Here is a 16,256-nt window from a genome sequence, read left to right as displayed (position 1 = left end):
GTTTTCTACCAGGGAGGGGAGGGGCGGAGGGGGCGGCGGGCGCTCAGACGGGTGAACCAATATGAGCCAACGCTGTGATCTCGGTTGCACCCGCCCCTCTATACCAGAAATCATGCTGGCTGGGCCAGGCTAGGTTGGGAAACTCTACTACAGTATCTAATTAAAATATGATCATTATTTGTCTGTTGTAAATGAAGGGTCATATGTGTATGTTGTGCTGTGTCCATGTCTATCAGGTTGTATGATAGGAGGTGCACGTGTCCAGAGCCCTGCATGATAAATCCGTTCCGCAGAATGTCTCAAAGCCTGGCACCGCGGTGGGTTGATCCAAACTAGTTTTCATCCCACGCAGCTTTATCCCTGCTGCTGCTTCTAGATTTTGGACCCCAGCATGGATTGATAAAAACCCTTTAGTGGCTGTAGATAGTAGAACCCTCCCTGTGCTACAACGGCCAGGCGAATGGTCTTTTCCCTTCCCTTAAAGTCCACATGAAACACGAATAGCGGAAATAGCTGCGCGTTGGAAGCTTGTAGATCTGCTATTGCTTTTTTATTTTTGAACATTTTTGAACATGGACACAGGTTACTCATCACTCTAATACAATGGAGCCAGTATGCTCCAGGTGAGCCTGCTGGCTAGATTGCATTCGAGTGATCTTAAGTAACCTACTGGTGATTATCGGTTCATAACATTGGAAGCGGGTGACAACCCTACATGTAGGTATGCTGCTTCAGGAGGCTTAGTAGACTGAACCGCAAGCAGAAGCCACACACTACTTGCCTTCTACATCTTACTGTTTTCCCACTGTCTGTTGGTGTTCTAAATTGTGCTGTGTTTATCAGGTTGTATGATAGGAGGGGCACGTGTCCAGAGCACAGCATGATAAATCCGTTCCGCAGAATGTCTCAAAGCCTGGCACCGCGGTGGGTTGATCCAAACTATTTTGTCATCCCACGCAGCTTCATCCCTGCTGCTGCTTATAGATTTTGGACCCCAGCATGGATTGATAAAAACCCTTTAGTGGCTGTAGATAGTAGAACCCTCCCTGTGCTACAACGGCCAGGGGAATGGTCTTTTCCCTTCCCTTAAAGTCCACATGAAACGTGAATAGCGGAAATAGCTGCGCGTTGCAAGCTTGTAGATCTGCTATTGCTTTTTTATATTTTATATGAACATATTTCAACATGGACACGATTATGACGATTGTGACAACCCTGAAAAAGTACTTAATTTTTATTACCGAGTACCGATACGAGTACTTTATATTTTTTGTTGAATAACCACTTATTTTACCCCCTTTTTCTCAAATGTAATGTAATTGTCATGCCTTGTACTTGTAATGATACTGTAATGTTCAATTACCACAATAATAATAGCCTGAAACGATTTTTCCGTCCGTCCGTCCTTCCAGAACTTCCAGAACGGCCTGTTATAGCGCCACCAGGAGGCCGCTTTGTGCAAAACAAGTTTCTGGACAGTACACCTACAGATTTTGTCCAAACATCACGCAAATTGGTACACAGTCTCTCTGGAGCCATTCAACGAAACGGGTCTTTCAGATTTCTCAGACTCCATCCTGTTTGGCTAAGATTGGCTTCCAAAGTTCGCAGGAGTGCTCAGTTTCAAACAAAATGCTGCAAATCATGAACACATCGTGTCATTTCCGTGAAATTGTGCACGCACATTCCCACTAGGCCAAGGAAGAAATGCCACATGAACATTTTCAACTCGGCCTCATGGTGGCGCTGTAACTGGCCGAAAAGTGTTTTTACCTCTAACTGCAGATCTGTGGATAAATTTGTATGCCAACTCCCTAGAGGCCAAGGAAAAACCTTTGACTGGAATTCTTCACATCTGCTCTTTATAGTGCCACCAGGAGGCCGACATATGTAAAACACATTTTCTAATATTACTCCTTCAGATTTTATCCAAATTTCACGCAAATTGGTACACATGCTCTCCATAGTCATGTGATCAAGACGGGGTTGTTTGATTTCTCATAATCCACCCTCATTGGCTACGATTGGCTTCTAAACTTTTCAGGAGTAGCCCAATTTGTGCAAATCGCCACAACTACTCAACGCAGCGTCCGATTGTGGTGAAACTGTGCATGCATATTCCCACTAGGCTTTGGAAGAAATGCCACTTGACAGTTTTCAAATCAGCCTCATGGTGGCGCTACAACAGGCCAAGCCGCGTCTCTCACACACACACACACACACATACACACGTTTATATATTGCTCCTAAACATTTTGCCAAACATCACACACACACTCCTATCCTCCTGGTGGAGACTTGTGCCCAGAAGGGCACTTTTTCTAGTTCCAAAATGTTCTTGCTCCAGTTGCATTGATTGTTCAGCCTAGTGTCAATTGAATGTTTTGGTACTGGGTCAGAGTATCGGGTCCGGTTCCGAGTACGAGTACCCGTTATCAGTATCGGAAACAACTCTAATCATCACCAGTAGGTTACTCATCACTCTAATACAAAGGAGCCAGTATGCTCCAGGTGAGCCTGCTGGCTCGGTTGAATTCGAGTGATCATAAGTAACCTACTGGTGATTATCGGTTCATAACATTGGAAGCGGGTGACAACCCTACATGTAGGTATGCTGCTTCAGGAGGCTTAGTAGAACCGCAAGCAGAAGCCACACATTACTTGCCTTTTACATCTGACTGTTTTCCCACTGTCTGTTGGTGTTCTAAATTGTGCTGTGTCTATCAGGTTGTATGATAGGAGGGGCACGTGTCCAGAGCACAGCATGATAAATCCGTTCCGCAGAATGTCTCAAAGCCTGGCACCGCGGTGGGTTGATCCAAACTAGTTTTCATCCCACGCAGCTTCATCCCTGCTGCTGCTTATAGATTTTGGACCCCAGCATGGATTGATAAAAACCCTTTAGTGGCTGTAGATAGTAGAACCCTCCCTGTGCTACAACGGCCAGGCGAATGGTCTTTTCCCTTCCCTTCAATTACCACAATAATAATAATAGCCTGAAACGATTTAGGCTATTATTAAAAATATCTAATTCCAAAATGTTCTTACTCCTGTTGCATTGATCGTTCAGCCTAGTGTCAATTGAATGTTTGTGATATCGGCCCGAGTACCCGATCAGTATCGGCCCGACGCTTCATCCCTGCTGCTGCTTCTAGATTTTGGACCCCAGCATGGATTGATAAAAACCCTTTAGTGGCTGTAGATAGTAGAACCCTCCCTGTGCTACAACGGCCAGGCGAATGGTCTTTTCCCTTCCCTTAAAGTCCACATGAAACGCAAATAGCGGAAATAGCTGCGCGTTGCAAGCTTGTAGATCTGCTATTGCTTTTTTATTTTTTATATTTTTCAACATGGACACGATTATGACGATTGTGACAACCCTAGCGGATTCGAATGAAAATCAACCACTCTCCCGATACCATTTTGTTCAGACCGAGTACAAGTACTTAATTTTTAGTACTCGCCGATACCGAGTACCGATACGAGTACTTTTTATTTTTGTTGAATAACCACTTATTTGACCCCCTTTTTCTCAAATGTAATGTAATTGTCATTCCTTGTACTTGTAATGATACTGTAATGGGAGGGGCGGAGGGGGCGGCGGGCGCTCAGAGGGGTGAACCATAGAGTTATATATCTATAGAGAAGACACCCGAGTTCTCCTTCCATCCACTTGCATTGAGTTGCTCAAAAGCGCATGAGGCGGATTCACTCCTCCTTCCTGGTAGGAACAGAGTGCATTCTGGGATTGATTGGTTACAAACACATGAACGCGCTGCTGTTGACTATCATTGTGCCGTTTGTGCGCGTTCACGTATGAAACATTCGTTCACGTGTCATGGCCCCAATCACATGAACGTGCGCAATGATAGTCAACGGAGCAGCGCGAGGCTCGAGCTGCAATACCAAATCCGGCCACTATGTCCATTTCGCCTCAGGGTTTCCTCTGGGTGCCTTCTCTATAATAATAATAACTCTATGGGGTGAACCAATATGAGCCAACGCTGTGATCTCGGTTGCACCCGCCCCTCTATACCAGAAATCATGCTGGCTGGGCCAGGCTAGGTATGACACAACGCTGGGAAACTTTGTAACGACTCTTCTACAGTATCTAACTTAAAAAAAGATCTTTGTCTGTTGTAAATGAAGGGTCATATGTGTATGTTGTGCTGTGTCCATGTCTATCAGGTTGTATGATAGGAGGGGCACGTGTCCAGAGCCCAGCACGATAAATCCGTTCCGCAGAATGTCTCAAAGCCTGGCACCGCGGTGGGTTGATCCAAAGTAGTTTTCATCCCACGCAGCTTCATCCCTGCTGCTGCTTCTAGATTTTGGACCCCAGCATGGATTGATAAAAACCCTTTAGTGGCTGTAGATAGTAGAACCCTCCCTGTGCTACAACGGCCAGGCAAATGGTCTTTTCCCTTCCCTTCAATTACCACAATAATAATAATAGCCTGAAACGATTTTGAAAAAATATCTAATTCCAAAATGTTCTTACTCCCGTTGCATTGATGGTTCAGCCTAGTGTCAATTGAATGTTTGTGATATCGGCCCGAGTACCCTATCAGTATCGGAACAACTCTAATCATCACCAGTAGGTTACTCATCACTCTAATACAATGGAGCCAGTATGCTCCAGGTGAGCCTGCTGGCGAGATTGCATTCGAGTGATCATAAGTAACCTACTGGTGATTATCGGTTCATAACATTGGAAGCGGGTGACAACCCTACATGTAGGTATGCTGCTTCAGGAGGCTTAGTAGACTGAACCGCAAGCAGAAGCCACACATTACTTGCCTTTTACATCTGACTGTTTTTCCACTGTCTGTTGGTGTTCTAAATTGTGATGTGTCTATCAGGTTGTATGATAGGAGGGGCACGTGTCCAGAGCCCAGCACCATAAGTCCGTACCGCAGAATGTCTCAAATCCTGGTACCGCAGCGGTGGGTGATCCAAACTAGTTTTCATCCCGTACCTCTGTCCTCTGTAGAGATGTAGACTAGCTACCTGCGCTGGTGATTTCCACATGCAGCTTTCCAACTTATCTTGGATTGATAAAAGTGGATGTTAATAGACCCATCCTTGGTTTAGTGGATGTAATAGACCCATCTTTTAGTGGATGTAGTAGACTCCTCCTGTGTTACAAAAGCCAGGCGGTTGGTTGTTTCCCTTCCTTTCCCCTTAAAGTCCAGATGAAACTCCACTTCAAGAGTAGCAGAAATCTCTTATCTCCATGTTTTAACTTTTTGTGTTTTTTTTGTTAATTAATACCCTAATTTATCATATTACATTGTCACACAAAAGCATCAAAAGTAGCATGTCTGCAAGCTCTTGGGGTCAGCGTCATTATTCCGACGGAGCATTATTCCGATGTCGGTCTGACAGACTCTCCCCATTACTAATCCTGTCCCTAACCGCACGCGAAGCCACGCTGTCGGACTAATGCATCGTCGGAATTACGAGTGGATCCCAAGCTCTTGTAGATCTGCTACATTTGATAGTTTTGAATTTGTAACCTGAAATGTGACAGTTTTGGACAAATCGGTTTTCCACCTCGATATCGACCTCGTCACAATATACCTGTGTATATATTATTAGTTTTATAGAAAGAAAACATGATTTAATTTTGATCTAAAAAATACAAAGTTTGTATCTCCTTAAAATACATTTACAAATACATAGGTGCACAACAATATGACGGGAATCACAGGATGTGATCTAAAAGGGTTAAAGGGCATTTCTCATTTCATTTCACCTCGACTTTAACGCCATACTAGTGCCTCTCTCTCCCATTGAGAGACACAATACAGTTGTAGTCGTCTTATACAGTAGTTGCCTTATATTGAACTCCCATAGAAAACCTCCCCATAAGCTCTAGGTTCCAGGTCTAGTGTGTGTTAGAATGATGCATACGTGAATGATAGGCATTCACTTAAAAGTTGTGGCTTGTCCTTTAGTGTGAGCTTGTGAACTTTGTTTTGCGCTGCTGCACTGTTGAATGATTTAGCTAGAACTTGTGGCATTGTCTTCAGTGTCCATTTAATGATTTAGCTAGAACTTGTGGCATTGTCTTCAGTGTCCATTTAATTTGGTGTTTGTTCGGTTTTCTATTTCACATTATATTTCTTATAGTAACACTTAATCATACCACCACTGCCTTGTTCCAAAGCAATAACCTGTAGAAAAGTATGCTGTAGTACTGTGATGTTCTTTTTTTATTATTTTTATAATCTAACTTCCATACTGTGACGTATTTCAGAGAGAAACAGGATAGGTAGGCAGGACGTAACATTGGGAAAGTTGAACTTTGGGCATGTTGTGGGAAATTTGTCACCATCTAACTTCCATATTTTTTGTGTTATAAATGAAGGGTCAAATGTGTATGTTGTGCTGTGTCTATCAGGTTGTATGATAGGAGGGGCACGTGTCCAGAGGCCAACATGATAAATCCGTACCGCAGAATGTCATCCTGGTGGGTGATCCAAAGTAGTTTTCATCATCCCGTACCTCTGTAGAGATGTAGACTAGCTTCCTTGCTTAATTTCGTTCCTAGTTGATCAATGTGATTGCTGAAATCAATCTGGCAGCCCTATGAAATCAAACTTCGCCCTCGTTTTTGCGACATGAACAACTGCAATACGATCAAACAACATATATTGAAACCATAGTTGCATGTCGGAAAGCCAATAAAAAGGTTTCCCCCGCTCGCCTCGCTGCCCATTAGATTGCCTGGCTGCACGGCTGCAGGCAGTGGCTGGGCTTTCACGTGTCAATATATGAATGCACAGCCTAAACCGTAATGTAGCCTATGTGGTAGGCTACTGGTGGTGGTGGTGGGCTGCAGGCTGCTGTTACCCTATGTGGTAGGCTACTGGTGGTGGTGGGCTGCAGGCTGCTGTTACCTATCTCCGATGCGGTCCCCACTTGCGCTGGCAGTGTGGCACCGCACATTTGCCATTTGAGCGACGCGTCGGGTTTATCCTTAAAGGAGAATTCCATACAAAAAAGCTTTCTTACCTTTCTTTGTAGTTGTTACGTCCCCACCAGAGAGGTCCAGGTGTTATTTTGTGCAAAAGCTCCTTATTGGCTATTTCCCCTACCATAAGCCCTAAATGAATTGCATTGAATTGAATGGGGCTATGGGGTGTTGTGCTAATTTGCTTATTTACATTGCTCAAGATTATAATTTTTTTGTATATATCCTCTCTTCATAATGTAAATAATATCCCAAGCGGCACACTTTACTACTTATTTAGATGGAAATAAGCGAATTAGCACAACACCCCATAGCCCCATTCAATTCCCATTCAATTCAATGCAATTCATTGAGGGCTTATGGTAGGGGAAATAGCCAATAAGGAGTTTTTGCACAAAAAAACACCTGGACCTCTTTGGTGGGGACGTAACGACTACAAAGAAAGTTAAGAAAGGTAAAAAGGTCTTCTAGCATGGAATTCTCCTTTAAACGAGGATGATGAGACGAGGAGATTGCCACATACGACATACCGTAACTCCAGAAAGACATGGGCCTGCTGTAGATTAGCCTACAGTAGGCTACCCACGTTGGGAGACTTGACTGCAGCAGACAGCAGTCCACTCTGCACTCTCCAACGTCCCTCCAAGTCATAAAGATATTCCAGCTCAGGCAGCGCAAATCCTTGCATGTATGTTCTCATGCAAAACACTGTTTAAATGGCATCTAACTTGCATTGCAACATTGTTTTTAATTGCGTGATTTTAATTGCTTGTACACTTGGAAATATCCTACCAATTTCATATATATATATATATGCCTTTATAAAAAAAAGGGTTAGGGTTAGGGATTAACCCTAACCCTAAGCGATTTAGCCTAAGCCCCAGCGCGTGCGGTTGGAGCTGAGCTGCACTCTGGATGTTGTTCACCTGTACCGCTCATTATTGGATATATAATTAATAACATCCGACTAAGGTAAGAAAACAGTTCATCCGGAATTCTCCTTTATAAGTAGAGTGCCAGCCGTTGCCTTACTTTTCAACTCTCTTCTCAACAAGTCTCCATCTCCATCCTGTGTACCCACCGCTCTCCCCATGCATTCCCTCCCCTCCACCAGTCTCTCCCCCTGGTTCCTCTCGTCACCGGCCTCTCCTCTCTCCCTCCCTAGGTTCCTGAAGGCGCTGAGCTTCGCATCCCTGGACAAGGAGGAGCTGCTGTCTCCCATCAACCACAGCACGCTGCAGCGCTGCTCCTCGGTACGCTCCATGGTCTCCAGCGCCACCTACGGGTGCAACGACGACTACATCGGACTAGCGCTGCCCATGGACATTAGCGACATGTTCCACATCCGCGACACGCCCTACTTTCAGCAGAGGGTCAGCCCGCCATCGGACGAGAGGAAGCAATTCCTGTTTGGCGACGGAGACGGTATAAAAGGCTACGTCGAATCGGAAATTTTGAAAGCAAAAAGTACTCTTTAAAGATAGCATACTACTCGGAGGTATTAGAAGTAAATGGTGTGCTCACTAGATTGCTGCCAGGATGCTTAAACATCCTTAACCCATTTAGACCTGAGGACGATTCTACAAATGTCTTTTAAATCCTGACAGTTTTCTGAAAAACCCCATGTTTCTGTCTGTCGCTCTCAAACATTTTCATGTCAAGGACCCCCATGAATATATGTAATTGGCAGCTGACCCCCATCTGAAAATACGATGTTCCAGGGACCCCCCAGAAGCAAAGATTCTGAAATAACATATATTCAAAGATTTGCGCCACATTTTCACGATATTTTCTTTTTTTGCAGATCTACAAGCTCGTAGCAGGGCACTTGGTATGAGCTTGTAGATCTGCTATTTTTCAATATGTTGGGTGTGGCTTATTGTCATGATTGGCTAAGAACAGGGGTGTCTATCCCCTTTTCAATGCGCTAGAGCTAGGGGCGGGCGCACAGATCGGCGAACCAATAGTATATAAATGGCTGTTTTCGCCTGTAAATTGTATAATCAGCCCCTCTAGACCATAAATCACAGGGCACGCTACAAGCCGTGCTACTCATAGGTTGAGTTGTAGGTGCCTGGGCTTGGACCCAGAATCTTGAGCTACCTGGACACAAAGTGCATACATACATTATAAAAAAAATGAAACACAAATATGTGAATATTGATGAAGAACTAATCAAATGTCACCTGTCCCCTGCTCCCTATAGGTGACCGTCCCTCTGTCCCTGTGCTGAGGCAGCAGTTCAGCATATCGGAGTTGATGGGCAGCCGGGGGGAGGGGCCGAACCACGCTCTGGGCCCAGAGGAGACAGGCCTGCAGGAACACACCGACGAGAACTGCCTCTACTGTGTGGGAGCCATGGTCCTGGGATGCCCCACGCAGCCACACATCAACAGCACGCACACTCGCAGCAACACAGGTAAGACCATGCACGCGGTTTGGTTTCCAAACTGTTCAGGTCGAGAGATCCAAAAGAGAAATTAGACGTTTGCCCGGTGGCACCCAAACTAGTGAAAATAGCACATCTACAAGCACTTTTTTTTTATTATTATTATATTGTCGTCGTGAAATTACTGAAAATAATCTTTGAATTTGTTTTGAATTCATGAAACATTTTTGAAATAATAATAATTAAAAAACTAAATGTAGGTAGCTTGAGCTGGACCCACGCCGTGAACACATGATTTGTGTAATGAACGTACTAAACAGTTGGAACGCTGGAACTAAACAGCTGTTTGGAACTATTGCTTCCCCCATGGCAAGCGTTACTTCCACATTCTTCTCGTTCTCATCAAGTTGCCTATTACGAGGGGGCACGGCGTCGGTGGCGCAGTCAGTAGTGCTGTCGCCTCACAGCTAGAAGGTCCTGGATGCGATTCCCACTGGGGGCGTGTTCTCTCCTCCACGTCATCAGTGCACATACCCCACAATAGGGCCTTTCTGTGTGGAGTTTGCATCATCATCATCATCACCTTTATTTATACTCGGAAATACAGTTGAGGGCAAGCCCTCATTTTCAATGTAGCCGAGTGCATGTTCTCCCGGTGTCCCCTAGGGTAGGTACCCTCACAAACATGTAGTAATCCTGGTTTCTAAACTGCCTCCCCCTGGCCAGCCGGGGCGCCTGATGGAGGAGAAAGGAACTGGTTGGAATAACGTGTCTCTGAATCCATGCAAAAGAAGCGGCTTGGACTCGTCATGCACAGAAGGAAGCATGAGATCAGTCTGTTGCTCTCCCCAGGTTAGCAGAGCGCCCAGGATTGGATAATTGACACTGGGTGAAAAAATTGGCAAAATTGTGACACAAAAACATTATAAGAAGTTGGCATTTACGATGCAAGACTACGGGCGTGTCGTAACATTCTCTTAATGCCTCTGTCCGGCGTGTCCGCCCTATCTGCAAAATCATGATTCATCGTTTATTTTAATTTCAGACCCTTGATTTTTTAAAGTAAAGAAAAATATTATAATGCTTTTGCCAAACTGATTGTAAAACCCCAAATCACTTATCAGAGTGTTCCAATGTCAGGCCTTTACAGTGTCGCTGGATTTTCAACTGAAAAAGGTTGTCATTGGTGACAGTGGTTTTCAACCCTTTTCATATCAAGTTCCATTATTTATTCGGCATTTGAGCCACGGACCACCATTTGATGACATTTTGTCCACAATTCATGCCAATTCTGTAGACTTCTTGTAAATTAAGTTCTTGTAAATTAAGTAATGGCTGTTTAATTTAACACTCTCAAGAGTTAAAGATCCATAAGGATCCATTTGGTTACTCTCCGTCATTTAGTTGGGGATCACCTGGAAAGCCCCTCAAGGACCACTGGTGGTCCTCAAGGGACCGCTGGTTGAAAACGGTCGTGCGATGAAGTCTAAACCTTAACCTGTGTGCTTTCCTCTAGACTACGTTGACTTCCCGTCGTCGTGGGGGGGGCAGAGCGGCCATCGGCTGGAGGTGATGCCTCAGTCCAAGTTCTCCGGGGTGTCGGGCTGCAGCGACGCAGCCGTGTCACAGGGCTCCGTCTGCAGCACGCCCACACCCAGTGACATGGTCATAGGTGAGGACAGCACGTAGTCATTAACCCATTCTGACCTGAGATCAGATTCTAAAAATGTCTATTACATCCTGACAGTTTCATTATTAACCCATTCTGACCTGAGATCAGATTCTAAAAGTGTCTTTGATTTTTCAAAAATAGCAGACCTACAAGCTCGTATCGCGCCACTCGGTGGCGCGATATGAGCTTGTAGATCTGCTATTTTTCAATAGCTAAAGCACAACATGATGCCAACACCAAAATGGGTGCCCGGTCAGAATGGGTTAATCCAGTGGGTTTCAACCCTTTTCATATCAAGAAGGGTCCACGGACCACCATTTGATGAGATTTCGCCTCGATATGTTGTTGTCGTTGGATGCAAATTTGTCTTATTGCTGTATTGATGTGGTACCATTAGGATTGATAACAGGCAAACGTTGATCATTTACAAAATGCATTCTAAACCACTTTCAAGATTTTTCCAAAATGTTGAAAGATGTACACTAAACTCTAAAATGACATGGTTGATTTCCCCATTTTAATGGGTTAATAAGAATGCATTGGAATGTGCGTTTATCACAAACCGAAAAGTAATCAATAAAACACTTAAAGCATTGGGGCGGCGGTGGCTCAGGGGTAGAGTGCCTGGATGGTAACCGTAAGGTTGCCAGTTCGAACCCGGGCTCCCCCAGAGTTACTGTCGAAGTGTCCTTGAGCAAGACACTGAACCCCTAATTGCTCCCGATGTGCTAGTTGGTGCCTTGCATGGTTTCCGCTGCCATTGGTGTATGAATGGGTGAATGTAATGCACAATCTCTGTAAAGCGCCTTGGATAAAGGCGCTATATAAATGCACCATTCAACTCTATTCTAATCTGTGTGGTTTGCTGTTTAGGTAGCAAGTCCATATCGGAAGACGGCCCCGCCTGCCGCATTCTGCTGAGGAAGGAGGTGCTTCGTCTCATCGTCAACCTCAGCTCCTCTGTAGGAACCAAAGGCCATGAGACCGGCCTGCTAACGTAAGGGCCCTCTCACATCACCGTAACATATGGCATTACCCAGGGGTAGGCAACTTTGTAGATGGAGAGGGCCACTATAGTAGATCTACAAGCAGATCTACAAGCTCAGCTTGTAGATATTTTTGCTATATTTGAATTGAAGTCCTGATTTTTTTTTTTCCCTGTATATTTTTAGCTATTTTTTTATTGGAATCCTGAAAAGTAACCTGTTTATTTAATTTCGTTTACTTACTTAACTTTATGAATTTAAATGCAAAAAAAGAATTCACTAGTCATTCAGCTACTAATACTGAAGTAATTAAAGCAGGTCATGTTTGGAATTGTAACAGCTGAAATAAATAATATATCAATATTTGGTTATTAACCTGCGGGCCACATTAAGTGAATGTGGCCCCCGTCTGTGAAAAAAAGTTTGGTCGACGAAATGAATAGTGCATTTTGACATGCCTTCCCTCCCTCCCCCTCCAGGATAAAGGAGAAGTTCCCCTATGTAACAGTGCATTTTGACATGCCTTCCTTCCCTCCCTCCCCCTCCAGGATAAAGGAGAAGTTCCCCTATGTAACAGTGCATTTTGACATGCCTTCCCTCCCTCCCCCTCCAGGATAAAGGAGAAGTTCCCCTATGTAACAGTGCATTTTGACATGCCTTCCTTCCCTCCCTCCCCCTCCAGGATAAAGGAGAAGTTCCCCTATGTAACAGTGCATTTGGACATGCCTTCCTTCCCTCCCTCCCCCTCCAGGATAAAGGAGAAGTTCCCCTATGTAACAGTGCATTTTGACATGCCTTCCTTCCCTCCCTCCCCCTCCAGGATAAAGGAGAAGTTCCCCTATGTAACAGTGCATTTTGACATGCCTTCCTTCCCTCCCTCCCCCTCCAGGATAAAGGAGAAGTTCCCCTATGTAACAGTGCATTTTGACATGCCTTCCTTCCCTCCCTCCCCCTCCAGGATAAAGGAGAAGTTCCCCTATGCGTTCGATGACATCTGCCTGTACTCGGAGGTGTCCCACCTCCTGGCCCACTGCATGTTCCGCCTCGCCTCCAGACGCTTCATCCAGGAGCTCTTCCAGGATGTGCACTTCACGCCAGTGAGAGATTCTTTCTTTCTTTCTTTATCCCTCTCTTATGGCACGCTCTGCTTGTGTGCATTTCTAGTTATTATTATTTTTATATTTTATTTTAATAAATATTTGAAGGTTTTCAGAAAACTTTTAGAAGGCGTTTTTAGAATCGGCCTCAGTCCTAAATGGGTTAAGTACATTTACTTGATTATAGTACTTACGTAAACAATTCCTGAAAATGTACTTCATAATGTATACCTAATTACATGTTTTTACTTGATTATATACTTTGTCCACCCTGCCCTGCTCATCTAGAGTGCACCATTTTGCCGTGTGTCACATTCACTGCCATGTCATGTGTTTTCAGATGTACGAGGAGGCGGAGATCATCCTGACCGCGCCCCCGAACCCCGTAGAGGAGATCATCCTGACCGCGCCCCCAAACCCCGTAGAAGAGGACAGCGACCCTCCTGCAGAATCCTGATCACCCCTCCTCCCTCCCCTCTTCTCTTCACCCTCCTCCTTCCAACCTCACCACCACAAACTGACTGACAGATAGATTAAGGCCACAAGGAGGCACCAGAGAAGACATTGATTTGGGCATGTTCGTGTCACTTGAATAACAACAGGAGAGGAAGGGTGGCCCGTCGTTCGTTAGCGTTTCTTCTTCCAGCAAACGAGAGCTGTAAACAAATGATCTCCACGTCTATTAACAAAGGTTTTTGTTTTTTTTGTTTTTGTAACTCAACACGCCTAATGCTGTTTCAGACTGAGGAGAGGGGAGCGGTTTAACCAAATACTGTCTTCAGAAGGACACGTGGCAATCTCAAGAAGCAACACACTCTAATAATACGTGGGACTTTTTGCTTACAGACAAGCTGGATCATTAAGACCAAGACTGATGCTGTGTTCAAAAAAATAAACATATAACAGGACAAAGAAATGACCTAAAACAAACAAAAAATCGACATTTTATCTTATCTCTTTCCAGAGGTGGTGTTTTATGTAACGAAATGAATAAGGCATGTTGTGTCAACCCAGTGATGTTCTTGGACCTCATACTCGTCTCCTCCCTTCCCACTTAATGAAACAAAACACTACACAGAGGGTCCTGTTGTTTTTTATTTAGTTCTTTCTGTTCTTCAGGCCCCTGCCTGGTGCATTCCCCCACCTCCAAACCCTTCAGTCTGTTATAGCCAGGTCTGTGCCCTAAAACTCTCGCTTCTACTCCCTGCTTCCTTTTTTAGCACTTGCCAGCCAAGTATTTTTCTCATTTCCGTCTCAGACAATCAAGCGCCAGTAGTATTGTGTTTTCTATTAAAGCACTGTATCCACCACCTTACGCGATACATATGCGCGCAAAAAGCTTTTCCGCTAAATTGCGCCTACACTTCTTTGTCTGTAAGGGTCTCTCCTTGATTTCAGCCAGTGCGTTAGGAGGAGTGTGCTTGCCGGTTGTACAAAGGTCCAGCAAGAGGAGACTCCTCTGCAGACTTGTCTTGGTCCTTGTGCAGGTGCCGCTTCCCTTATCGTTGCTGTCGGGCAGGAAACCTCTTATGTCCATAATTCTAACTTTTTGTGTTTTGTTTGTTCTCGTTTTATTTTCTGAAAATGAATGCCCTACTTGATCATACTACTACAGCGTCAAACAAAAGCATCAAAAGTTGCAGATGCACGTGCCGCAATTTGAGCTTGATGATATGCTGCTTATGAATTTGGATCCGGAAAAGTGATCGCTTCGGACATATGAGGCTTCCACCTGAAAGAGTCCGTTTTGCTTCTGGTCTCCCTGAAGGAAGAATTGCTGCTGCCTTGCTGAATAAACGAAGACATGTTACTCTTGGCTTCGCGAGCCAGCTGAAAATAGAAGATCTACAAGCACACAGTGCGTTGCATCCGTGTGTGAGCGTGTAAATCCCCCTATTTTCCACACGGGACACGGTGCAAAACCCAGTGTAAATCGGGCAACGGTGTAGGGCTGCAACAGTTAATATTGGTATAATCGATTTTAATAAAATAATCAATGAAATACAAATAGCAGATCTACAGGTTCACATGATCTAATAATCGACTGATAGATTTAGTCGATTGTATAGCTTAATATTATATACACTTGTATACACAATAATCGCAGCCCTACAACAGTGCTGACATTTTCTCTGCTCCTAGACTTGCCTAGCCCTAGAAAAATCTACGTATCAACCCAGCAGCTACTGAACCTGTCCTTATGCCTTCTTACCTCTGTGCTTCACACTTACCCCACTGCATGTGCACCTCGCATGGCAACGCTGCAACGTCAGTCACCTTACCCATGGTCCTTCAAAAAGAAATGCTTATAAACCTTTTTTTTTGTTTGTTTTAATTTTTTATTACTTGAGATAGATTTGCCATTTACGTGTTGCCATTTACATTGCAGAGATATGATTATCCCTGGATTGTTCTTCTCACACAATGCAATATCACTGTCTATCATCATTGGCTGAGATGGGGGGGGGGGGGGGGGGGGGCGCGCGCTAATGCGACGATTTGGGGATTCGTAAAAGGTTTTCCAGGGAAACGGGAGGTCTCGTTTCCATTGGCTTGTTTTTTGCTCTAATGCTGCTACACAAATGGACTCTTAGAGAGATGATTGATAGATCAGCTGAGTGATGTCAGAACCGATCTATTTATTATATGTCTGTACCATAGAGTGAGCTCAACCAGAGAAGAAAAAAAAGTTATTTATATTTTTTCCTCAAGACTGTATTATAATTTAAAAAGATTTTTTTTTTTTTTTTTGCCTGAATCGTGGTTTCCCTTGTATAATGTGTACAGTATGTTTTGGGGGCATTGCTGACCTAAAGAAGCATACAATCCTATCAAAGGGATACACTTGTTAATAAAAACAAAAATTATGAAATACCCAAACTCTTAATAACCTGTACCAGTCTCATTTGTATGCTTGCACTGAAGTTGTCTTTACCAAGTCACACATTGATTGCTAGCTGGAAACCAAATACTCTATTGCAACTTTTACCGAAGATAAATCATATTCAATCTCTCCCACCCCTCTATGTCTAATGGTTGTCTTGCGTTGTCTAGGTCAGAGGTTCTCCCAGGAGTGAGGGGGTTCCATGGGGTCCCCAGCCAAATGAGTATTTCGTTCTCAGTTGCACCTTCC

The 16,256-nt window shown here is 44.3% G+C and overlaps 1 protein-coding gene across 1 annotated transcript in view; it reads left to right on the top strand.

Annotated features, from left to right (window-relative positions):
* Nucleotides 1–15,574, top strand: part of LOC310872628 (rapamycin-insensitive companion of mTOR-like) — a 46,844-nt gene extending 31,270 nt beyond the window's left edge. The window contains exons 32-37 of the mRNA XM_083784665.1: nucleotides 8,145–8,404; nucleotides 9,186–9,398; nucleotides 10,885–11,040; nucleotides 11,914–12,037; nucleotides 12,985–13,123; nucleotides 13,464–15,574. Of these exons, the coding sequence (XP_083640791.1) occupies nucleotides 8,145–8,404; nucleotides 9,186–9,398; nucleotides 10,885–11,040; nucleotides 11,914–12,037; nucleotides 12,985–13,123; nucleotides 13,464–13,580 (1,009 nt within the window). The 3' untranslated portion in view covers nucleotides 13,581–15,574. The remainder of the gene's footprint in view (nucleotides 1–8,144; nucleotides 8,405–9,185; nucleotides 9,399–10,884; nucleotides 11,041–11,913; nucleotides 12,038–12,984; nucleotides 13,124–13,463) is intronic.
* Nucleotides 15,575–16,256: the final 682 nt, after the last annotated feature.

This window comes from Protomyctophum parallelum (genome assembly GCF_964188405.1).
Source record: "Protomyctophum parallelum genome assembly, chromosome: 15".
NCBI classification, from domain to species: domain Eukaryota; kingdom Metazoa; phylum Chordata; class Actinopteri; order Myctophiformes; family Myctophidae; genus Protomyctophum; species Protomyctophum parallelum.
The sequence above is the reverse complement of the archived record's forward strand: the minus strand, read 5'-3'. Positions and strand labels throughout refer to the sequence as shown.